Genomic DNA, 25588 nt, shown 5'->3' on the forward strand with positions numbered 1-25588 from the left:
GTCAATTGCAGCCCTATTCCAGTTCCAGATGAGAATCTTCCCTCCAGAGCAAGAAATCAGCATGGATACTGCAACAAAATCTTTAGCACTTCTCAAGCTGTAGAATCCTAAACAGCAATCTTGTCCTAAATTGATTGCCGGCAGGAAATTTTTCTTATGGCAGAATTTGAGGCTTCCTCGTCTCCATATTCTCTGCAATTCTTCCCGATTGCCAGGTGTGGAACCATATCAAATAGAGAGAAGTGTGACTTTCTAACCACTGCCTACAGAAAGTAGTCCTCCTGGAAGATCAATGGGAAATCATTCTACATCTTTTCCTAACAGTCGTACACAAAATTGCTCTTAATTTTCCTTCATCCTCAATGTTCACTGACATCTCAGATTTTGAATGTCCTTTCAATCTGTGATAGGGCAGTGAATGGTGCAGCTCTGGTTGTTTTCCATAATGTTGAAGATTTTCGCTCTCTGAAACTTCTCCCAGGAGCGCTTTGAGAAAACCACAAGTTCCTGAGACCTTCTGTTCTGCTCCAGAGTATCCACAGATTGATTTCCTGCAATCTTTTCTTGATCAGCATTTCACTGGAAAATCTTCATTCTCCTTGCAGTTCAGTCATCCTGCAACTCATAAGAGGTGTTCTGAGATGGATCCTCCAAATTGGATTCTAGGCATGGGAAATGGTGCTTAGGCAGACCGTAGACATCCTCTGGTATTTACTTAACACTTATTTATTAGTGCAACATCTAAACAGGTTACAAAGTAGGCATGTTGCTCCAAGGCATAATTCTAACCTCTCTTGCAAATGTCAAACATATGGCTTGCTGATGTCAGTGGTACATCATCATCACCTGCACCATACATCAGCATATCCCATCTGTTAACCCTTGATACTAAACTTCTCCCAAAAGTATATTATCCTACTTCTTAACAACAATATGAAACCATGGGCAGGATTTTCCATGGGCTGGAGAATTCCAGCTGTCATTTTTTATAACTAACATAATGCAATTTGAGTGGGACAGGTAAGATTAAACTGATGTTATATTTAAAGACAACAGTTTCATCTTGTTTACACAGCTACATCAGCCGCTCCTACAAGCTCTCCTGTTGCGACATCTTCGACACCTGTACAATCAACAACTACAACACCAAGCTTTACATCTACTACAACATCAACAAGTATACCCGGTCTAACAACTACACAGAGTTCCACTCAGACATTAGCAAGTGAGTTCATAACATGCTCAACAACAAATATCAGACTAACAGCAACAGGAAATAGTAAGGATCAGATTGTTCCTTTAACTGCAATTGCAGACTGATGGTTCTCAAAATAATTAAACTCATTCCAGAGTTATGATTGCAAGAAGAAATGATTATAGTTTGTTGCTTCATAATGAGAGCTGAAATAATGAAACGCATCATATAAACAAGACATCCTGAATGGAACATTACTTTTGTCAGAATTGCCATCATGCCTTTTAAGTAAAAGAAGAAAGAATAAGTTTATGTTATACCTTGAGACTAAAGTTTGATTTTTTTTGACACAGCTATATCAACTAATCCTGCTGCGACATCTTCTACTCCCGAAGAATCAACTTTTACAACAATCCCAGCAAGTACAGCAGAACTAACAACTACAGAGAGGTCCACTCAGATATTAACAAGTGAGTCCACAACAATGAATTCAGCAACATGAATCAGTTCAAAAACAATAGGACCAGTACCATTCTGATGGTGCTGAAAATGATTCAATCCTGTGAGAGTTTATGATTGATTTAAATACTGATTACATTTTGTCACTTCGTCATCACAGCTTGAATTAAAATAATTAACAATACAAGAGTACAAGTGCATCCTGATTGGAAATTACAGTATTATATATGTGAGGATGAAAAGCATGCACTTTATGTTGGATAAGTAAGATTCAGTTCATGTTATATTTAAAGAGTAAAGATTGATTTCGTTTACACAGCTACATCACATTATCCTAGAACCATTTCTATTGAGACATTTTTTACATCTAAATAATCAACAACTACAATAATCTTTACATCTTCTATAACATTTGGGGCGGCATGTAGCACAATGGTTAGCACTACTCCCTTACAGTGCCAGGGACCTGGGTTTGATTCCAACCTCGGGTCACTGTCTCTGTGGAGTTTGCACATTCTCCCCTGCATGGGTTACCTTCGGGTGTTCTGGTTTCTCCCACAGTCCAAAAATGTGCGGGTTAGGTTGATTGGCCATGCTAAATTGACCCTAGTGTTAGGGGATTAGCAGGGTAAACATCTGGGAATAGGGCCTGTGTGGGATTGTGGTCAGTGCAGACTTGATGGGCTGAGTGGCCTCCTTCTGCACTGTAGGGATTCTATAATTCTGTTCATATGTCCAAGGGACTTTTAAGAGACTTTTGGATGAGTACATGGGACTTAGTAAGATAGAGGATTATAGGTAAGCCTAGTGGGTAGGAACATGTTCTGCACAACTTATGGGCCAAAGGGCCTGTTTCTGCAGTAGTTTTTCTATGTTCTATGTTCCTCATCCAGGCCGATGCTCATTCTAAATACCTGGATGTCCAATTGATGAAGTCTACAACAGCCACAGTCAACATTGGCAAATTGTGGCAGCATTTTGCTATCTATGACATTCCACAAGTCTTAAAGTCAGACAATGGCACAGCATTTACAGCAGAAGAATTTCAAAAATTTGTTACACCAAAGGGTATTTGCCATGTTCAGTAGGTCCCTTACCATCCAGCTTCCAATGGATTAGCAGAACCAGCTGTACAAAAGTTCAAGTCATCTATGAAAAGCAATTTCATAGGCCACTGCTTTTATGTTTGGCCATGTTTCTTGTTGTCATACAATACCATGCCGAATGCAACCACAGGGATTACACCAGCTGCATAAGTAATGGGACTTTGGCTATGAATCCATTCAGATTTGGTATTTCCAAATTTAGCAGTGAGGGCGGGGGCTAGGCAAGCGTCCTGGAAAGAAAACCAAGAGAAAGTGACAGAATTTTCCAAGTTGATGATTTAGTCATGGAGAAGAATTTTACAGCTGGATTGCTACGGCTGGCAAAATTGTGGAAACTACAGGACTGTTCTGCTATGTTGTCCAAGGAAATCGGGTAAAAAAAAAGTCGAACAGTTGAGAAGGAGAGTTGAGCCTGATACATGGACCAACAGGTGTGTCTTGTGGTGGACTCATGTTTGCCAGTTGCTGATTCAAAGATTCCTATTGTTCCTACAAGTGTCCTAGCTGTTATCAGCTGGATTTCTGGTGATAATAGAATCCATCCACTCCCTTTACTGGTGTGAATCACACTTTACCTCATTTTTTGCACTAAATGGCATAAGATTACATCACTGAAAGAAATGGGTACAATTCTCTCCTCTTTTCACATTTATTTGGCACTTGGAGTTTTTTTGGTAAGATTGTCCCCTGCGACTCTATGACTTTATCTCAGTGCAAGTTAGAATCTATAGAAGATCATGTTGCTAAAGAGCTAACACCTTCAAAAGGTGAGAGTCAATTGCAGCCCTATTCCAGTTCCAGATGAGAGTCTTCCCTCCAGAGCAAGAAATCAGCATGGATACTGCAACAAAATCTTTAGCACTTCTCAAGCTGTAGAATCCTAAACAGCAATCTTGTCCTAAATTGATTGCCGGCAGGAAATTTTTCTTATGGCAGAATTTGAGGCTTCCTCGTCTCCATAGTCTCTGCAATTCTTCCCGATTGCCAGGTGTGGAACCATATCAAATAGAGAGAAGTGTGACTTTCTAACCACTGCCTACAGAATGTAGTCCTCCTGGAAGATCAATGGGAAATCATTCTACATCTTTTCCTAACAGTCGTACACAAAATTGCTCTTAATTTTCCTTCATCCTCAATGTTCACTGACATCTCAGATTTTGAATGTCCTTTCAATCTGTGATAGGGCAGTGAATGGTGCAGCTCTGGTTGTTTTCCATAATGTTGAAGATTTTCGCTCTCTGAAACTTCTCCCAGGAGCGCTTTGAGAAAACCACAAGTTCCTGAGACCTTCTGTTCTGCTCCAGAGTATCCACAGATTGATTTCCTGCAATCTTTTCTTGATCAGCGTTTCACTGGAAAATCTTCATTCTCCTTGCAGTTCAGTCATCCTGCAACTCATAAGAGGTGTTCTGAGATGGATCCTCCAAATTGGATTCTAGGCATGGGAAATGGTGCTTAGGCAGACCGTAGACATCCTCTGGTATTTACTTAACACTTATTTATTAGTGCAACATCTAAACAGGTTACAAAGTAGGCATGTTGCTCCAAGGCATAATTTTAACCTCTCTTGCAATTGTCAAGCATATGGCTTACTGATGTCAGTGGTACATCATCATCACCTGCACCATACATCAGCATATCCCATCTGTTAACCCTTTACGCTAAACTTCTCCCCAAAGTATATTATCCTACTTTTTAACAACAATATGAAACCATGGGCAGGATTTTCCATGGGCTGGAGAATTCCAGCTGTCATTTTTTAAAATTAACATAATGCAATTTGAGTAGGACAGGTAAGATTAAACTGATGTTATATTTAAAGACAACAGTTTCGTCTTGTTTACACAGCTACAGCAGCCGCTCCTACAAGCTCTCCTGTTGTGACATCTTCGACGCCTGTACAATCAACAACTACAATACCAATGTTTACATCTGCTACGATGTCAACAAATACACCCGGTCTAACAACTACACAGAGTTCCACTCAGACATTAGCAAGTGAGTACATAACACGCTCAACAACAAACATCAGACTAACAGCAATAGGAAATAGTAAGGATCAGATTGTTCCCTTAACTGCAATTGCAGACTGATGGTTCTCAAAATAATTAAACTCATTCCAGAGTTATGATTGCAAGAAGAATTGATTATAGTTTGTTGCTTCATAATGAGAGCTGAAATAATGAAACACATCAGATAAGCAAGACATCCTGAATGGAATATTACTTTTGTCAGAATTGCTGTCATGCCATATAAGTACAAGAAGAAAGAATAAGTTTATGTTATACCTTGAGACTAAAGTTAGATTTTTTTTGACACAGCTACGTCAACTAATCCCGCTGCGACATCTTCTACTTCCGAACAATCAACTGTTACAACAATCCCAGCAAGTACAGCAGAACTAACAACTACAGAGAGGTCCACTCAGATATTAACAAGTGAGTCCACAACAATAAGTCCAGCAACATGAATCAGTTCAAAAACAATAGGACCAGTACCATTCTGTTGGTACTGAAAGTGATTCAATCCTGTGAGAGTTTATGATTGATTTAAATACTAATTACATTTTGTCACTTTTTAATCATAGCTGCAATAAGAACAATTAACAATACAAGAATACTAGGGCATCCTGATTGGAAATAACAATATTACGTATGTTAGGATTAAAAGCATGCACTTTATGTTGGATAAATAAGATTAAGTTCATGTTATATTTAAAGACTAAAGATTTTTTTTTACACAGCTACATCAAATTATCCTGGAACTATTTCTATTGAGACATTTTTTACATCTAAATAATCAACAACTACAATAATCTTTACATCTTCTATAACATTTGGGGCGGCATGTAGCACAGTGGTTAGCACTGCTCCCTTACAGCGCCATGGACCTGGGTTCAATTCCAACCTCAGGTCACTGTCTCTGTGGAGTTTGCACATTCTCCCCCGCACATTCTTTTGGGTGTTCTGGTTTCCTCCCACAGTCCAAAAATGTGTGGGTTAGGTTGATTGGCCATGCTAAATTGACCCTAGTGTTAGGAGATTAGCAGGATAAACATCTGGGAATTGCACCTATATGGGATTGTGATCAGTGCAGACTTGATGGGTTGAGTGGCCTTCTTCTGTACTGTAGGGATTCTATGATTCTATTCTATTCAATGTACACCAGGACTAACAGCCATTAACAAGTGAGCCACAAGAAGAACTTCCATAATAATTAAACTCATGCCAGAGTCCATGGGGAGAATTTTCCCATGGCCCAGTTGATGAATTCAATGGCGGGCAGGGGTGAGGTGAGTTCTACAGGAGACCCAGAAATCGATTTTATTGTCAGCATGAATTTCTCAGTAGATCTTCCACTTGTGCTAACTATGGTGTATCAGAGTCTATGGGGAGACTCTCCTATGGGCCTGGTGAGCTGGGGTGAGGCAGGGTGTTTAACAGGAAGCCCAGAAATTGGTTTGATTGCCAGTAGAATTTCTTGGTGTTCTTCTGATGGTTCCCTCCATGGCTTATCAGGAAACATGCTGGAGGCCAGTGTGAAACTGACTTGCTTCCACAACTGAGCTGTAAATGAAGGACCAATCCCTCCCTGTCCATATCTCCACAACACTGGTGGGGAAACATGCCGGTGCAAAACATGTCATGAACAATATGGCACGCAGATGTTGTGACTCACCTGATGAATGCCTGTGGCAGCCTCTGGATTCAGGATGGATGTCAGAGCTGGAAGATTCACCTTGTTTTCCCACTGACTTCCATGATGGAAGACATTCCACATTTCTGCACCTGCCACGGGACTTAGTCCCAGGATGGAGAGTTCTGCCCTTTTAATTGAATTAAAAACAATTATTTTGTTGCCTCATAATCACAGATGAAATAACTTTTTTAAATGGCAAGAATGCAAAGACATCTAGATTGAAACCATTCATTTCTCGGAATTAATATCATGGTATTTAAGCAGGACAGGTACGAAGTAGCCCATGTTATATTTTGAGACTAAAGTTTTGTCTTGTCTACGCAGCTTCATTAACCATACCTACAAGCACTACTGCTGAGACATCTTCTACACCTGTACTGTCAACAACTACAACACCAATCTTTACATCTACTACAACATCAACTAGTACACCTGAACTAACAACTCGAACAACTACTGAGAGTTCCACTCAGCCATTGACAAGTGAGTCCGTAACAACAGCAATCAGTTCAACAACAGGAGGTAAGAAGCAAGTGAAATTGTCATAATGAGACATCTTATACTTCATGTTCTGGAAAGAATCGTATTGCAGGATGACCTTTGATCAGAAACCTAAGAAACATTTTTTGATACACACTGTGCAAACATTCTGTCAACATAGAAGGAGCAATGTTATTCTATCTGCACATTATTGGTGAAGCTGCCAGTTTGACATGTACTGAGCTTCTCCTGACTCATAAAAACAGCCTGATCTAAAGTGTTTCCATGCTGTAAACTGCAATGACTCAATGGTCAGAATTTTACTGGCGTGTCAGCCCCGATTCTGGGCGCAGGCTCGGCTCGGAGAACAGCATTCTCCATTGGCCTCGAGCGGGATCGTGCGAAACTTGGGCGGACGTGCCAGTAAAATTCCGCCCTATGACTTTAGAACTGTATCCCACACCGCTTTATCTGTTTTTTCCAACAGCTACACCAAGCATTGCAACAATAGAAATCAATTTGTTCTGCAAACCATCAATGACAGTATCATAGACCTGAAATATGCCTTTAGTCACATCAGTGCCAATTTATACAAGTAGCAGCTGATAACCATTCGTGGCCATTGCATGACAATTGCAACAATTGTTCAGGTCGACAACATTGCTTAGTTGTGAACAAAAATATCTATCTAACAGCAGTTTGTTTCTCACAGCCATGAATGTCCACAATGCCTCTAAAGCACAAATGTCCTCAATTCCCCCCAAACATGCCCAGGTGAGACTCGACGACCCACCACCCCGTAGCTCCGATTTTCCGATCTGATCCCTCCCCCTCCACACCCCCGCACCGGCGGTCGCAAACCCCCCCTTTGCCCTGCAGCCCCGACCTCCCCAGCAGGCTGACCCCACCTGCTTCCACATCGATGGCCAGCCCCGATTGCAGGGCTCCTTCCTTCTGTCGCTCAGCCCAAATGCAGAGTGGCAGTAGGACCGCCCCCATCACAACCAGTTGCCCTCTGAGGCCCCTCCTTATCAGGCCCCACCCCATTTGGCCCAACCCCCTTGGCACTGCCCATTGCCAAGGTGGCAATGCTTGGTGGCACCAACCCAGCTCCTGACTCTCTGAGGGCCTCGATTGACCTCCCTTCACTCCAGCGGGGTCAGGCCACCAGCTCCCCACTATAACAAACCCTGCTGGAGGTGAACTACTCTTGGAAGTGGGAGGAGGGAGGCAAGTGGTTAGCGGGCCTGGTGATTTCAGTCCTAGGCCCACTAATAAGATTCAAATGGTTTGTAAATTCATATTTGCATGGATTATGCAGCTCCATGCCGATTTCTGGTGCTGCGCTGAGGGTATCAGAAATTTAGCTGCCGGAGACGCCTGGAGGCTGTGGCACCCAGTGGGGAGTCCAAAAGACGGCCTCCACTACAGTCTCCCAGCCCGCTGTGCTACAAAAGCAGTGTCGAGGGCTGGGGGAGAATTGCTCCCCAGACATCCATTAGTCTGTTGAAACAGCTGTACTCAAGAGAAAACATTTCTTTATTGACAGCTTTATCTCTTAGATTTATTTCTCAAGTGTTGATATTACTTATGCAAGATAAAGGGGTGTCAAGCACTTGCAGTTTTTGCAATTGACACTTCAAAGGGCTGGTTGATTGACACTTTAGAGTTGTAGTAAAATTATTTTGTTAAAGAAAGTTATGAATGAATGACTTTTTAAAAGCTTTTTGACACATTGTTAACATATTGTTACTATAAGGTTCATTGGTTCTGTACAGAGTGTATATTGGGTAAATGAGCATTGAAGTGCATAGTTTGGCATGGAGAGTGGAAGTGAAAATCAGGATGGGTGGAAGGGCATAGACTGGCATGGATGATATGAGAGGCCAATTGGGGATGGCATGAGTTGGCATGGAGAGAGCATTGGGAGTGTGTGGAGAGGTGAAGGGTTGTGAAAGTGAAGACTAGAGGGATGTTACTTCAGGCTCGTCAGACCTTATTAAACCTATCTGACTATGTTAATGGCAATGTAAGGACAAGGCAGAGCACAATCATTAGTGCACACTTGACTCACACAGCCCATTTTGATGGTGAACACAGACAAAAGTACATTCATGATATGTGAGATGGACGTTTTAGGGAACAGAATGACAGTAGCTGGAGTAAAGCCTACACAGAACAATGTCAAAACTATTCATTCGCTTCAACCACATTTAATGTGACAGTGTTGGCTTTGTTCCATGATACTATCAACTTTTATCACAAATTTGTTCTGAAGGATGCAGAGATTGCAGAATCTCCTTGACAGCCACAATGTAAAGATGCATAATTGGAATGAACAATTGCACAGCAAACAGTGTTTGATACATTATTTCAACCCATGTGCAGAAATACATCACTAAAATGGGTCAGGAAATGTGATCTGGGCTGTACTCCTTGAAAGAAGCGAATAACTAGTCATTTATGTGTCATACTCATTGTCAGAAACTGAATGTAAATACTTTACAAGAGGGCAGGACACTAGCCTGCATCCATGTTTGTGAATATTGGCACTTATGTATAAAGTTCACTCTCTACATAGATTGCCAAGCACTGACTACAATGTTACTCATGTCAGGATCTGGTCATCAATCTCTGTGTACATACAGACAATCAGATCATCTTCATCAGTACATCTTTGAGGTTTGCATAATTAAGTAGCTCACATGTTTAGCAATAAAACTACCAGAGACAGCATTAGCGATCGTGAAGTGAATTACAGCACTGAAAACTGGGTGAGTGATTGTGGTGATTGCACACGTGACAGTGAATCATGTGAGGTGAGCAGAGTTGAAGACAGCATAGGCAACGGACAGCACACTACAGGAAACATGCCAGAACCTAAAAACCGAAAAAGGGAAAATTGGTCATCATTACTTCATTAACATTGTTAAAAGCACCCAAGTGAATTTCCTTGTGCAAGTAAGACCTTCTGTTGACACAAAACAGAAAATGCTGGAAAATTTCAGCAGGCCTGACAGCATCTGTGGGGAGAGAGGAGAGCCAATCTTTTGAGTCTGGATGACCCCTTGTTAATACACCTCCCCTTGTTCCTCTGGGGTGTTACGTCTGTGACTTCAGTTGAATTTGTTCCTTAACTCTGACACATGAGGTATTTGTGGCCAATGTCCTCTGGATTTTGGAGTCCATGAAGGTTCTATAAGTACTGCCGTACCTGCACTTGGGCAGCGACAAACTCTGTCATGGGACAGGAGGCAGCATGGGTGACACTGTTTGCAGTGGCAGATTAACCATTAGGCTGAGTAGGCTTAAAGACCCGGAAGGGAAGGGGGCCTGAGAGCAAAAAAAAAGTGGTTTAACCTTTTTAAGGGTGAATATATTTTCATAACTATACCCCATGGGTGAATTAATATATCAACTGCACGAGGTGTATCCAATACATACATTTGCTTTAGAATTTATCTGTCCTTAATTATCACTAACTGTTCAGGTGAGTGTTCATTTTTGGCACTGAAGAGGGTCAAAATCTATTTGCCCTCAACAATGAGCAATGAGAAACTTAGTCACCTGGCAATCATGCACCTTGAATCAGATATGCTTTGATTTGTTGATTTACATGCTGCTATTGACACTTTTGTAAACCAAAAAACACGGAAGTTTTTTAAAGTACAAATGTAAAGAAAATGAAAAATAAATGAGTAAAAGGGCTGTAATTGATTGCTATAACTTTATGATAATATACATGTAGTACATTATACATATACAAAGATATAAGTCATCTAATATCACTTAACATCACTTTATTCTATTCAATGAAGGGTGAGGCAGGGGGCAGGGGGCAAGGTCGGGGGCCTTACTAAAACTCAGCCTAGGGGTCTGGGTGGTAGTAATCCACCACTGACTGTCTGGGTGTGGGATGGGGTGTGCAAAGAGCTGAGAAGCGGGTGCCCCTTGAGAGGAGTCCCACTACAATATTCCTTTTGTCCGTCATTCCTTTCAGGAATCGCCTGAACTTCCCTGATAGCTTAGAGTGGGAGAGCACTTGGCTGCTCATTATTGAGCCATCATGAGGTGGTTTTGCTCCATTGTGTATAAAGAGGCAGCAAGATTGTGCAAGCCATTGGTTGAGGCCAATTTGTCCTTGTGGGCTACCAAATCTGATTCTCCATGCAACTGGTCACTCTCTTCGTGACATAAATATCAACACAAGCTCTGAGACTTCATGCCTCTCATGCTAGGACAACATCAATCTCTTTCCAAGGATTTCCATGGGCAACACAGGGTGGCACATTGGTTAGCACTGCTGCCCCAAAGTGCCAGGGACCCAGGTTTGATTCCAGCCTTGGGTGACTTGTGTGGAGTTTCGCACATTCTCCCCATGTCTGCATAAGGACTTCTGGATATAATTCTTCATCATCTGTGATTACCTATGAAGGACTTAATGATAGAAGAAACACATGAGTTAAAATTGACTGTGACATAGCACAATACATTTCAGAACATTTCATTTAGTGGTGACATCAATTCAACATGAGTGACTGTTAATTGCCAAGCGGCAGTGCATCATTTAATGTTGTTACCAGATGCTACATTTTATGTGCCTCCACTAGGCGTGTTTTCAGCAGATGGGTGAGTGATTGCCCCACTACTTTTTCTCTCATCCTCCGACCATATCCACAAAACACATAAGCAACATGATGGGTGCTGCTGTTACATGACTGATGAACTTGATATAGAATCCAACAAGATATTTTGAAAAAGTGCAGGATAGTTTAGATGGCCACATATGATATATATGTACTCCTTCAGTTCATAGAATTCCTACAGTACAGAATTCGGCCATTTGGCCCATCAGGTCTGCACCGAGTCTCTGATAGAGCGTCTTTCTCGAGTCCGCCCTCCCCACCCTATTCCCATAACCACAATAATGTACTCTGCTAATCCCCCTAACTTACACATCTGAGGGGCAGTTTAAGAACATAAGAACATAAGAACATAAGAAATAGGAGCAGGAGTAGGCCATCTAGCCCTTCGAGCCTGCCCCGCCATTCAATAAGATCATGGCTGATCTGTCGCTGCTCAGTTCCACTTTCCCGCCCTCTCCCCATAACCCTTAATCCCCTCTCTTATCAAGAACCCATCAACCCGCTTCTTAAAAATATTTAGCGAGGCAGCCTCCACCACTTCAACGGGCAGAGAATTCCAGAGATTCACCACCCTTTGAGTGAAGAAGTTCCTCCTCAACTCCGTTCTAAACCGCCTCCCCTTTATCTTGAGGCTGTGCCCCCTAGTCCTACTGTCTTTTTTGAGCGGGAAGAGTCTCTCCACCTCTATCCTATCCATCCCATTCATCATCTTATACGTCTCAATGAGATCTCCCCTCATTCTTCTAAACTCTAACGAGTACAAGCCTAGTTTATTCAGCCTCTCCTCATAGCTCAGTTTCATTTAGTGGTGACATCAATTCAACATGAGTGACTGTTAATTGCCAAGCGGCAGTGCATCATTTAATGTTGTTACCTCATAGTTTGCCTGGCCAGTTGACCGAAACTGCACGTCTTTGGAGTGTTGGAGGCGAGCACCTGGAGGAAACCCACATAGACATGGGGAGAACGTGCAAATTCCATACAGACAATCGCCCAACGCCAGAATTGAACCCGGGTGCAGGAGTTGTGAGGCAGCAGTGCTAACCCCTGTGCCACTGAGCTGCCCAACTAAGCTGTGACTAAGAAACACCCATTTTTCCCTCATATTTTAAATGGCCCTGATCGGCCCAAGAATGGAGAAATTGATATTTGTAATTTTTAGATTTTATGCTCACAATTGTGGTAAATCCATAAACTGCAAGGAGATTGCATGTTTGATTCAAATTTTAGATTTTCTGTGCCCCCGTTGCATGTTTTGCAGTGATGCAGGTTTCTCAATGGTGGGTGGTACATAGAACTGGATGACCTGTTGACATAGTGCCAGGGCACAGTGCTCAGACACTGCCTGGGCATGTCTCCCTCTCCAACCCCCTAGGAGCTGTATATTTGATTTGATTTGATTTGATTCATTGTTGTCATATGTATTAGTATACAGTGAAATGTATTGTTTCTTGTACGCTATACAGACAAAGCATACTGTACATAGGGAAGGAAAGGAGAGAATGCAGAATGTAATGTTACAGTCATAGCTAGGATGTAGAGAAAGATCAACTAAATGTGAGGTAGGTCCATTCAAAAGTCTGATTTTGAGTTGGTTGGTACCTGACCTCAGACTTTTGTATCTTTTTCCGAACAAAAGAAGGTGGAGGAGAATATGTCCGGGGTGCGTGATGCTGGCTGCTTTTCGGAGGCAATGGGAAGTGTAGACAGTGTCAATGGATAGGAGACTGGTTTGAGTTACATCTTTGCACCCCTTGTAGTAAACCTCATCAACATGTCATCATGCTGTCGAGATATGGATATTCACTGAGGGGAGTGCACATTGCAGGAATGCCCTATAACTCTATTTAAATTTATTAAAATTTACTGAAATTAGTTCCTTCACCCTTACTGGGCAGAAACCCCATTACATCACCAGTGAGGGGTTAGGGAAATTGGAAAATGAGATCTTGTCAGCGAGATTCTCATTTTCCGACTCTCGTGAGATTTTGGGCCCACGTTGCCATTTATGCAGTTGGCTAACATGGGTAAAAATCAACCCCAATGAATGGATCATATAGGAGCAGAATATGGTATGTATTGAGGTAAGGCAAACACTCCTTTGAGTTTGTTAAAACACTTCAATTTATGATCAAAGGCTGTTTCTTTACACTTTCGGACTTGCCATTAACATTGTTGTCGCTTTGACTAAATGGGGACTGTAACATTTTACGTAAAACATAACAGAAAAATTTCATGGCCAATAAAGCCAATAAGTGATGATGGAAGATATTGACAATATAGATTTCAGAAGAATGTGTTTGAAATATGTGGTGTTGTAAGATTGAAAATGTGTGGTCTAATGTGAATCAAACTAAACAAGGTATAATTGGATTTTTTTTTGCAGATGTTGATGAATGTGCAACCAACACTTCAACCTGTCAACAAATCTGCACCAATACAATTGGAAGCTTCAATTGTAGTTGCAATCCTGGCTTTAGCATCAACGTGACAAACGCTTCTCTTTGTGATGGTACGAAATCCTCAAACACGCTTTCCCTGCAATTGAAGATTGTTGAATCACACTTGATTTTCCAGTATGTTTGTCTTGTCTGGTGACCTCTTGCCATGGGTATCCCATTGATGGATGGTGCAAGCAACAGGAAAACCCATTGACAACAGTGGGACCATTGATCCTGTCACTGGTCAATGGCAGGCTGCCTCCACCACCGTAAAACATTGTGGGGGGTTGGGGGGGAGGGGGGGCGGTGGAAAATCCGCACACTATATCTAACGGTTCTCAATTCCTGCACATTCCAGATGACCACTAACAAACATTTTCTGTTGCTTCACAATTAGACAATAAGAGGTTGAGAACAATAATCTGTGACCATATACAATAATTACATTTTGATAACAAATTACACTTTCCATTGCAGTGCATCCATAGTCTACTAGGAAAATGCAAGTTTGATTCAGAATTTTGGATCAACTGTGTGCTTGTATTTATGGACTTTACATTAATCAGGGTTGCTACTTGATTCGGACTGGAATGATAGATCAAAAAGCTCCAGTCCAGCCAGCTGAGGGAATTGTATCAAACAAGACTGACAATTCAATGGATCAGTAAAAGATCCATTGAATTCGAGCTGGAATTTATGGCCCCCAAGAGTGTGGGAGCAGAAATTCCTGCCCTTCTAGTTTGATAATAGCAGGAACAGAATGCCATGGCCAAGAGGATCAATACATTAATTGTAATGATCTTTCTGAATTCTCTGCTCATTTCTGCATAACTTAGAATTTTGCACTTTCCTCTTCTGTTTCTTGGAAGGGACACACATTTTCAATTTCGGTGAACGTTGAGCAACATGACATAGCAAAAAAATACATGAGGTGATTACCCGTTAACTTACTCAAGCATGATTAAAGAAGCACAAGTCCTTTTCATAGAATTGAGGTATGAGTTCCTTCAACGTCACCACTAGAATTTGCTGATTTAGCAAATGGACTTTTTTCTACAGCATCAATGAATGTTCAACCTATCAATTTGTCAACAAACCTTCACCATTGCGAAAGGGAGTTTTAGATGCAGTAGCCATCCTGATCCCAGCACAAACATAACCAATACTTCCCTTTGAGATCAGAACAAAGTTTAAAATGCACAGATACTCTTCAATTGATGATTACTATGGGTTACGATGACCTCTGAATGTTTTGTAAAGCTAGATGGTTTGCAACAAATACATTAGTGTTACTTACGTAGTAATGTCACAACAAAACAGGTTATCACGGAAACAGAATATGATATGTATTAGAGGAAAGCAATCATCTGTGGGAGATTGTTAAAATGTTTATCAATTTCTGATCAATGGCTTGCACTTTGCACAGGGGATTTACACTAGTCCAAAGTAGTGCAGGTTAGGTGCATTGGCTATGGTAAATTGCCCTCCACATCCCAAGTTGTGTAGGTTAAAGAGACGAGCGGGATAAATGGGTGGTGTTGTGAGGATAAGGCCTGGGTAAAATGTTCTGCTGGAGAGTCAGTGCAGACTTGATGGGCTGAAAGGCCCCCTTCTGCACTGTAGTGATTCTATGATTCCATGATTCTAATTAACATTGTTGTCTCTTACTCTAAATGGGAGCTGTAATGTTGTCAGTTAGGAAAAAAAACCACAGCCAAAATTATGGAGGTATTATGTAGCCAAATACTATTTTTGTGAAAAAAGCAAAACTAAATGTATTGCTATTGAATTACAGTGAAATTTAATATTATAGTATCCAGAACAATACGGAACATGTGACATAACCTGAATCAAATTGATCAGGGATAATTGGATATATTCTTTGCAGATATTGATGAATGTGCAACCAACACATCAACCTGTCAACAAATCTGCACCAATACAATTGGAAGCTTCAGTTGCAGTTGCCAACCTGGATTTAGCACCAGTGTGACAAATACTTCTCTTTGTGATGGTAGGCAATCTTCAAACATTCAGATTCTCAGAAACAGTTGATTCACAAATTACTCCAAGTTTAACCCTGACAAAGTCCAATGTATTCTACAGCTACAAGCATAACATTTCTCTGGCTTCACAAATATACAATATGAAGTTAATAACAATAACCTGCCTGTATGTGGTAATTATATTTTGAGAGCAGATTGTGGTTTCCATTGTGGTAAATTCATAGAATGCATGGAAAATGCAATTATGATTCAGAATTTTGGATCAATGACATGTACTTTGAAATTCTGGACACAGAAGTGCTTTGCATTTCTGGACTTGCCATTTTTCAATGTTGCTGATTATTGAGCATCAGTGATGATAATCTGTTTGAGATCTCTGCTGCTTCCTGCGCAGCTTGCAGTATTGCGCTTGCCTCTTCAGTTGCTTGTTAGAAACACCAAGTCTGAATTTCAGTAAGTATTGAGCAACGTGAGCTGGCCAATAAAAATTGCACTTAATGAAACACAAGTCCCTTTCGTACAACTGAGGTAGGTAAATGGCCCTAGTCCCTTGAGGTATTTGTTCCTCCACCATCATCGCTGGAATTTGATGGTTCAGACACTAGTCACAGCTCATAAACTGGAGATTGTAACCCTTCTCTCAAGCAGAAATGAAAAACATAATAGCAGTGGCAAGAATGCCCGGCAGTCTGAAATAACACTTACACTCACAAATTGACCTTTTTCTGCAGATATCAATGAATGTACAACCAACACTTCAACTTGTCAACAAATCTGCACCAATACAGTTGGAAGCTTTGATTGCAGTTGCCAGCCGGGGTTCAGCACGAATGTGACAAACACTTCTCTTTGTGATGGTAGGAAATCTTCAAACATTCAAATTTTCAGAAACAGTTGATTCACAAAGTTCTGTTGCTACCAAATTAAACAATAAGAGGTTAAAGAAAATAAGCTGCCTGTAAGAAATAATTACATTTTGATGGCAGATTCCGATTTCCATATTGGAAAATTCATACTCGGCTAGAACATTGCAAGTATGATTTGAGAATTTTGGATCAATGGCATGTACTTCGCACTTCTGGACTTGCCATTTTTTAGCATTGCTTATTGTTTAGCATCAATGGTGGTCGTAATGTGGTATCCTGATCAGTGAAGAAGCAGAATGTTCACGCCAAGAGGGTCAATATAATAGTCACAGTGATCTGTTTGAGAGTTGCGCTCTTTTCTACACAGCTAGCAGTATAGCGCTTTTCCCTTCCATTGCCCATTAGATGTGCCCAATTTGAATTTCAGTGAGTATTGAGCAATGTGAGATGGCCAAAAAAAATGCAATTAATAAAACACAAATCGCTTTCATACAACTGAGATGGGTAAAGGACCTTAGTCCCTTGAGGTACTTGTTCCTTCACCATCTACACTGCAATTTGATGGTTCAGCCATTGGCCATGGCTCATAACTTGGAACTTGTAATCCTTCTCTTGGCTTGGAATGAATGACAAAATGTTGGCTGCAAGATTCCCTGAAGTCTGAAATTACACTGATATATTCACAAATTGACTTTTCTCTGCAGATATCAATGAATGTGCAACCAACACTTCAACCTGTCAACAAGTTTGCACCAATACAGTTGGAAACTTCAGTTGCAGTTGTCAGCCTGGGTTTAGCATCAATGTGGCAAACACTTCTCTTTGTGATGGTAGGAAATCGTCAAACATTCAGATTCTTGGAAACTGTTGATTTGTAATTTACACTAGTTCTGAATCCTCTCAGTTTCCATCATATTTTAGATGGCTGTAAACAAGTTCTTTACCTGGCTTCACAATTAAACAATAAGAGGTGAATGAAAAGAATCCGCCTGCATGAAATAATTTTACTTGGCTTGCAGTCTACAGATTCCATTGTACTAATTTCATAGACTGCTTGGAAACTGCAATTATGATTCAGAATTTTGGATCAACAAAACCAGTTTTGGATCAAGTGCTTTGCAGTTCTGGAGATGGAAGTGTTTTTTATTTCTGGACATGACATATTTTTGGGTGTGAAGCATCAATGGGGATGGAATGTGGTTCCCCAATCAGAGAAGTAGCAGAATGTTCATGCCAAGAGGGTCAATATATTAGTCATAGTAATCTGTCAGACCTCTTTATCACAGCTTGAGTAACGGTCATTCCAGTTCCATTGCTCATTAGAAATGTCAAATTTCAGTGCGCACTGAGTAATATGAATTGGCCTCAAAGAACATGATTAATGAAGTGCTAGCCCTTTTCTAAGAATATAGGTGATAAACAACCCATGTCCCTTGTGCTATTTGTTTCTTCACCATCATCACTCAAATCTGATGGTTCAGCCACTGGCCACAGCTCCTAAGCTGGAGCTTTTAACCCTTCCCTCAGCCTAGAACAAATAACAAAATGGTAGTTGCAAGATTTCCTGAGGTCCAAAATGGTACAGATACACTCACAAATTGACTTCTTTCTATAGATATTGATGAGTGTGCAACCAACGCTTCAACCTGTCAACAAATCTGCACCAATACAATTGGAAGCTTCAATTGCAGTTGCCAGCCTGGGTTTAGCACCAATGTGACAAACATTTCTCTTTGTGATGGTAGGAAATCTTTGAACATTCAGATTCTTACAAACTGTTGATTTACAAATTGCACCTAGTCTAAACCCTCTCAATTTCCATCATATTCTAAATGGCTATAAACCAGCTCTTTACCTAGCTTCACAAATAAACAATAAGAGATGAATGAAAACAATCTGCCTGTATGAAATAATTTATTTGGCTTGCAGTCTACAGATTCCATTGTACTGATTTCATAGACTGCTGGGAAATCGCAATTGCACTTCAGAATTTTGGGCCAATGGATCAGGTTTTGGATCAAGTGCTTTGCACTTTTGGACACGGAAGTGCTTTGCCGTTCTGGACATGGAATTTGTTTGGAATTGCTGAGTGTTGAGAATCAATGGGGAGGGAGTGTGGCTCCCCAATCAGGGAAATATAAAATTTTGGTGAGCACTGAACAATATGAATTGCCCTCAAAAAGTGTGAAAATGAAATGCTAGTTCTTTTCTTTGAATACAGGTTGGATTAATAGCCCATGTCCCTTGAGTTAATAGTTCTTTCACCATCAACACTGGCATTCACTGGTTATTTCAGTGGTCACAGTTGATTGGCTAGAGCTTATGATCCTTATCTGGGGCAGGCATCATTAAGAAAATGGTATTGCAACATTTTCTCAGGTCTGAATTGAACTGATCCATTCATGGTTGGACATTTTTCTACAAATATCGATGAATGTGCCACCAACTCTTCAACCTGTCAACAAATCTGCATCAATATGCAGCTTCAATTGCAGTTGCCAACCAGGGTATAGCACCAATGTGACAAATACTTCTCTTTGTGATGGAAGGAAATCTTCAAACATTCAGATTCTTGAAAACTGTTGATTCATAAATTGTACTTCGTCTAAGCCCTCTCAGTGTCCAACATAATGTAGACCACTGAAAAGAAGGGGCCTGATTTTACCATTTTCATTCTAAGTGCTGAATCCGGGTGCAATTGAGATCCGACTTGGAAATCTGCCTTCAGATGCCCCCATACACACTGAGCCTGAAAAAAAAAATTGTGGGTCTGAATTGCGCTGTGGGTGGGGCTTAGTGCACCCGAAACAATCAGAGCTTTGAACTGCGCATGCTTAATTCGAAAAAAAATTGAAAATCATGCTGCTGTCACATCACTCCTGACTGCAAAAAGCAGATAAAGCGGCCTGAGAGAGATGGTCCCCACAGACATCACCCCCACCCCTATAACAGAACATTCCCCATTATCCACCCGCCCCTACCCCCGCTACCCAGACTAATTGCAACCTTCTGCCACCTTTCCCCACACCGATCGCCTAAAGTGGCTGCGATCTACCCCTGCCCCTGCCACCCCTCTCCTGCCCACCAGAGTTCCATTTGCATCCTTCCCAGTATATTCCATATACTCACAGCTGAATATTTTGACAGTTTCACTAATTAAGTGCACATGCACTATTATAGCTGTGAAATTCCTTCTCCCTGCTGCCTACACTTGCAAAATCCACTAAGGTACATACCCACTCCTTTATTAAAGTTGTGTAATGAAACATTTAGGTGTGTGTACAAGTAACCGTTGCTCGATTCAACAATCTTTGCAATTGTGTTTAGCAACAGCCAACTTGCAGTAAATTCTAAGAGGTGCATTTCCAAGTTTAGAAGATAATGTGGGAAATGGTAATAAGATAATTTCTACTTCTTCTGAACTTGCTGGTGTAGGGAAAAAAAACAACATTCATGCCAAGTGAAATATAATCTAAGTAACATTGATAACAGGAACGATCAGAATTAGAAATGTGATGGGAGAGAATTAACTCCCCCCGCCCGAGCACCACCAGAGAATGATGGGCCTCCCACACCCCCGCTCACCCCCAAATGATCGGGTCTCCCCCATTCCACCTCTCCCCCCCGAAAAATCGGGCCTTCCTCCCCCACTCCCCAGAGAATGTTCGGGCCTCCCTCCCCCACCAGACAACGATCTGGCCTCCGTTCTCCCTCCCCCACACCAGAGATACATCTGACCCTCCTCTTCCTTCACCCCTCCACCAGACAGCAATCTTACCTCCCTCTGTCCTCCCACCTCCACCAGATAACAATCTGGCCTCCCTCCTTCCTCCCCCTCTTCACTAGAGATACACCTGACCCTTCTCCTGCCCCCCCTACCAGAAGATGATCTGACCCACCGCCCTCCTCCTTCCCCCCCCCATCACCGATCTGAGATAGCCATTGGGTGCGCTGAACCGATCTCTTTAGAAGTTGGAGCGGCTGAAACAGAGCAGGTCTGTTTTGTGCTGAATCTGGACGCATGGACCTGATGGTAAAGGGGGAAATGCTGATAAAGTTGGGCAGGGAGTTCATTAATTCAATTTAAATGCATGCAAATACATTTAAATCACCATTGTATCCATTTTGGGTGTGAATCGGATCACGGTCATTTTTGGGCTTTGGTAAAGTGGGCATCTACGCAGATGTGGGCATGGATCATGTCAATGGCCTCACACCTGACTTTACCATGTTTTCACACTCGCAATGGTGAAACCAGGCCCAAGCACTTTCTGTAGCTTCACAAGTAAACAAAAGAGGCTAATGAAAATAATCTGCCTGTAAGAAATAATTGCATTTTGATTGTACAAATGTGATTACAGAAAATTCCTTTGTGGAAAATTTATACTGTGTGTAGGAGTAGAGTTAGGAAAGAAATCAGGATGGCAAAAAGGGGACAGGAGATTCCTTTGACACACCAGGAAAAGGAGAATCCAAAGAACTTCTACCAATGCAAAAAGGGCAAAAGCGTAACAAGGAAGAGAATAGGGTCTCTTAAGGATCAATAAGGTCATCTATGTGCGAATCCAGAAGACATGGGTGAGATCCTAAATGAATATTTCTCATTGGTATTTGCTGTTGAGAAAGGGATGGATGTTAGGGAACTTAGGAAAATAAATAGTGATGTCTTGAGGAGTGCACATATTCCAGAGAAAGAGGTGCTGGAAATCTTAAAGCGCATCAAGGTAGATAAATCCCCGGGACCTGATGAAGTGTATCTCAGGACACTGTGGGAGGCTAGGGAGGAAGTTACGGGTCCTCTAGCAGAGATATTTGAATCATCAACAGCCACAGGTGAGGTGCCAGAAGATTGAAGGGTAGCAAATGTTGTAAGAAGGGCTGCAGGGAAAAGCCTGGGAACTACAGGCCAGTAAGCCTAACATCTGTAGTGGGTAAGCTGTTTTTGAAGGTTTTCTGAGAGACAGGATCTACTGCCAGCATTTAGAAAGGCAAGGACTGATTAGGGACAGCCAGTATGGTTTTGTGAGTGGAAAATCATGTCTGACAAATTTGATTGAGTTTTTTGAAGGGGTAACCATGAAGGTAGATGAGGGCAATGCTGTTCATGTTGTCTACATGGACTTTAGCAAGGCCTTTGGCAAGGTACCGCATGGTAGGTTGTTGCATAAGGTTAAATCTCATGGGATCCAAGGTAAGGTAGCCAACTGGATACAAAATTGGCTCGATGACAGAAGACAGAGGGTGGTTATAGAGGGTTGTTTTTCAAACAGGAGGCCTGTGACCAGCTGTGTGTCTCAGGGATCAGTTCTGGGTCCACTGTTATTTGTCATTTATATTAGTGATTTGGATGAGAATATAGGAGGCATTGTTTGTAAGTGTGCAAATGACACCAAGATTGGTGGCATAGTGGACAGTGAAGAGGATTATCTGGGATTACAAAGGGACCTTGATCAATTGGACCGGAGGGCTAATCAATGGCAGATGGAGTTTAATTTAGACAAATGTGAGGTGATGCATTTTGGCAGATCGAACCAAGGCAGGACTTACTCAGTTAATGATAGGGTATTGAGAAGAGTTATAGGACAAAGAAATCTAGGGGTACATGTTCATAGCCCCTTGACAGTGGAGTCACATATGGACAGAGTGGTGGAGAAGGCATTCGGCACTCTTGGTTTCATTAGTCAGAACATTGAATACAGGAGTTGGGACGTCTTGTTGAAGTTGTACAAGACATTAGTAAGGCCACACTTGGAATATAGTGTACAGTTCAGGACACCCTATTATAGAAAGGATGTTATTAAACTAGAAAGAGTGCAGAAAAGATTTACTAGGATGCTACCAGGACTTGATGATTTGAGTTATAAAGAGATGTTGAAGAAACTGGGACTTTTTCCTTGGAGCATAGGAGGCTCAGGGGTGATCTTGTAGAGGTCTATAAATAATGAGGGGCATAGATCAGCTAGATAGTCAACATATTTTCCCAAAGGTGGGGATACCTAAACTAGAGGGCATAGGTTTAAGGTGAGACGGGAGAGATACAAAAGGGTCCAAAGGGGCAATTATTTCACACAGAGGTGGCGAGTGTCTGGAACAAGTTGCCAGTGTAGTAGGGAATGAGTTAATGAACTTTGTAATACGTGAGAGAATGAGAAAAAATATCCAGTAGTCTAGATGAAGCCTGTTTATAGTCTAGGTGCATATATTTCATATATTTCAGATAAATGTAACTTTGTTTTCGTGTGCCCAGACTGCTCAGTGCCCTTGCTGTTGTACACAAGTTTCAGGTGACCCAAACAGGGAGATAGCAGCTGCTCTTGCTATTGTACGCAAGTTTTATGATAAGCCTGCTTAGAAATGTAGTTGACCCAGCTTGTAGTTATGTTGTGTCTTTAATTTTGTGGACTTTTGCCGAATATAGTGAAGTCTGCATGTCCTAAATATATTTTAAATATATATTCATTATATACTGCTTAAGTGTCATGTACTAATATATTATACATATATATATGTTACACAACTTATGAGCATAGATTGTTATACCAGCCCATTAAGTTTAACTTGTCTTGTCGGCCTGTACGTTAGCTAAGGGCTAATCACACACGCCAATTGCAGCCTTGAGATAACCATGAAGAAATGCCAAGGCAGCCATGTTCTCATGATGGAGGACAACCCACAGCCTGGAAACCTGCTGAGAATGAGAAGATGCGTACATGACCGGCGGGGGGTATAAATATATGCTCTTAACTTGTATTCGGAGAGATGCCTGGGGAACCGCTGTTAGGTGCCAGGTGTATCTCCCAAAAGCTTTTGAATAAACTGCTGTACTTTGACTCACAATTAGTCTCAGAGGTATCTTTACCTACAACACCAGAGGTAGTAGAAGAGGTGGGTACAATTTTGTCTTTTAAAAAGCATTTAGACAGTTATATGGGTAAGATGAGTATAGAGGGATATGGGCCAAATGTGGGCAATTGGGATCAGATTAGTGGTAAAATAAAGGATGGCATGGACATGTTTGATTGAAGGACCTGTTTCCATCCTGTAAACCTCTATGACTCTATGACTTAGAATACAGGTGGATAAACAGCCCTTGCCTCCTGAGTTAATAGTTCCTTCACCATCATCACTGGCATTTGCTGGATATTTCACCGGCCACAGCTCATTGGCTAGAGGTTGTGAACCTTATCTGGGGCTGGTACCATTAAGAAAATGGTAGTTGGCAGATCGCCTGAAGTCTGAAATGACACACATTCATGGATGGACTTTTTCTATATCAATGAATTGCAACCAACACTTATCAACAAATAGTACTTGGGGCGAATAGGATAAAAGGTTATGGGGAAAAATCTGGAGTAGGCTTTTGAGTTGGATGATCAAACTTGATTGTAATATATGGTGGAGCAGGCTTGAAGGGCCAAGTGGCCTCCTCCTGCTCCTATCTTCTATGTTTCTATGTTCCTAAATCTGCACTAATACGATTGGAAGCTTCAATTGCAGTTGCCAGCCTGAGTTTTCTTTGTGATGGTAGAAAATCTTCGAACATTTAGTTTCTCAGAAACAGATCATTCACAAATTTGAGATTGTAGAAAATCTTCAAAAACACAAATTCTCAAACCTCTCAATTTCTATCATATTCCAGATGTCTATATACAAGCTGGCTTCACAATGAAACAAAAAGACGTTAATCAAAATAATCTGTCTGTGTGAAATAATTATACCCGGCTTGCAGTCTACTAATTTCATAGACTGCTTTGAAATATCATTCAGAATTTTGGATCAATGGATCAAGTTTTGGATCAAATGCTTTCCACTTCTGGATGTGGCATTTTTCCCTGTTGATTATTGTGTAGCATAAGTGGAAGGAATGTGGAAGTACCAGTCAGTGAAGTAGCAGAATGTTCATGCCAAGAGAGTCAATATGTAAGTCATATTGATCTGTCTGAAACCTTAGATCTTTTCATCACAACTTGCAGTAATGTGCTTTCTTTTTCCATTGCTCATTAGAAATGTCAAATTTCAATTTTGGTGTGCACCAAGCAATATGAATTGGCCTCAAAAAATGTGATTAATTAAACAATGGCGCTTTTGTTAGAATACAGGTGGATTAACAGCCCTTGTCTCTTGAGTTAATAATTCCTTCACTATCACCACTGGCATTTGCTGGTTATTTCACTGGCCACAGCTCATTGGCTAGAGATTGGAAACCTTATCTGGGACTGGCATCATTAAGAAAATGATAGTTGGCAGATTGCCTGAGGTCTGAAATGACACTGATACATTCATGCATGGACCTTTTCCTACAGATATCGATGAATGTGCAACCAACACTTCAACCTGTCAACAAACCTGCACCAATACAATTGGAAGCTTCAATTGCAGTTGCCAGTCTGGATTTAGCACCAATGTGATAAACACTTCCCTTTGTGATGGTAGGAAATCTTCAAACATTCAGATTCTCAGGAACAGGTCATTCGTAAACTGAAACCTCCATCATATTCTAGATGGCTATAAACAAGCTCTTTCCCTGTCTTCACAGTTAAACAATAAGAGGTGAAAGAAAACAATCTGTCAGTATGAAATAATTATCCTTGGCTTGCCGTCTATGGGTTCCATTGTACTAATTTCATAGACTGCTTGGAAATTGCAATTATGATTCAGAATTTGGGTCAATGTATCATGTCTTAGATCAA

General features: G+C 41.2%; 1 protein-coding gene across 1 annotated transcript in view; it reads left to right on the forward strand.

The window, feature by feature from the left end:
- The window catches only part of LOC145341247 (uncharacterized), an 83620-nt gene that overhangs the window by 45793 nt on the left and 12239 nt on the right, over positions 1 to 25588 (forward strand). The window contains exons 7-16 of the mRNA XM_080186173.1: positions 1076 to 1225; positions 1549 to 1665; positions 4609 to 4758; positions 5082 to 5198; positions 6784 to 6981; positions 13972 to 14097; positions 15915 to 16040; positions 16764 to 16889; positions 17603 to 17728; positions 25202 to 25327. Of these exons, the coding sequence (XP_080042299.1) occupies positions 1076 to 1225; positions 1549 to 1665; positions 4609 to 4758; positions 5082 to 5198; positions 6784 to 6981; positions 13972 to 14097; positions 15915 to 16040; positions 16764 to 16889; positions 17603 to 17728; positions 25202 to 25327 (1362 nt within the window). The remainder of the gene's footprint in view (positions 1 to 1075; positions 1226 to 1548; positions 1666 to 4608; positions 4759 to 5081; positions 5199 to 6783; positions 6982 to 13971; positions 14098 to 15914; positions 16041 to 16763; positions 16890 to 17602; positions 17729 to 25201; positions 25328 to 25588) is intronic.

This window comes from Carcharhinus amblyrhynchos, chromosome 3, assembly GCF_965287045.1.
Source record: "Carcharhinus amblyrhynchos chromosome 3, sCarAmb.v2.hapA, whole genome shotgun sequence".
Lineage (NCBI taxonomy): Eukaryota > Metazoa > Chordata > Chondrichthyes > Carcharhiniformes > Carcharhinidae > Carcharhinus > Carcharhinus amblyrhynchos.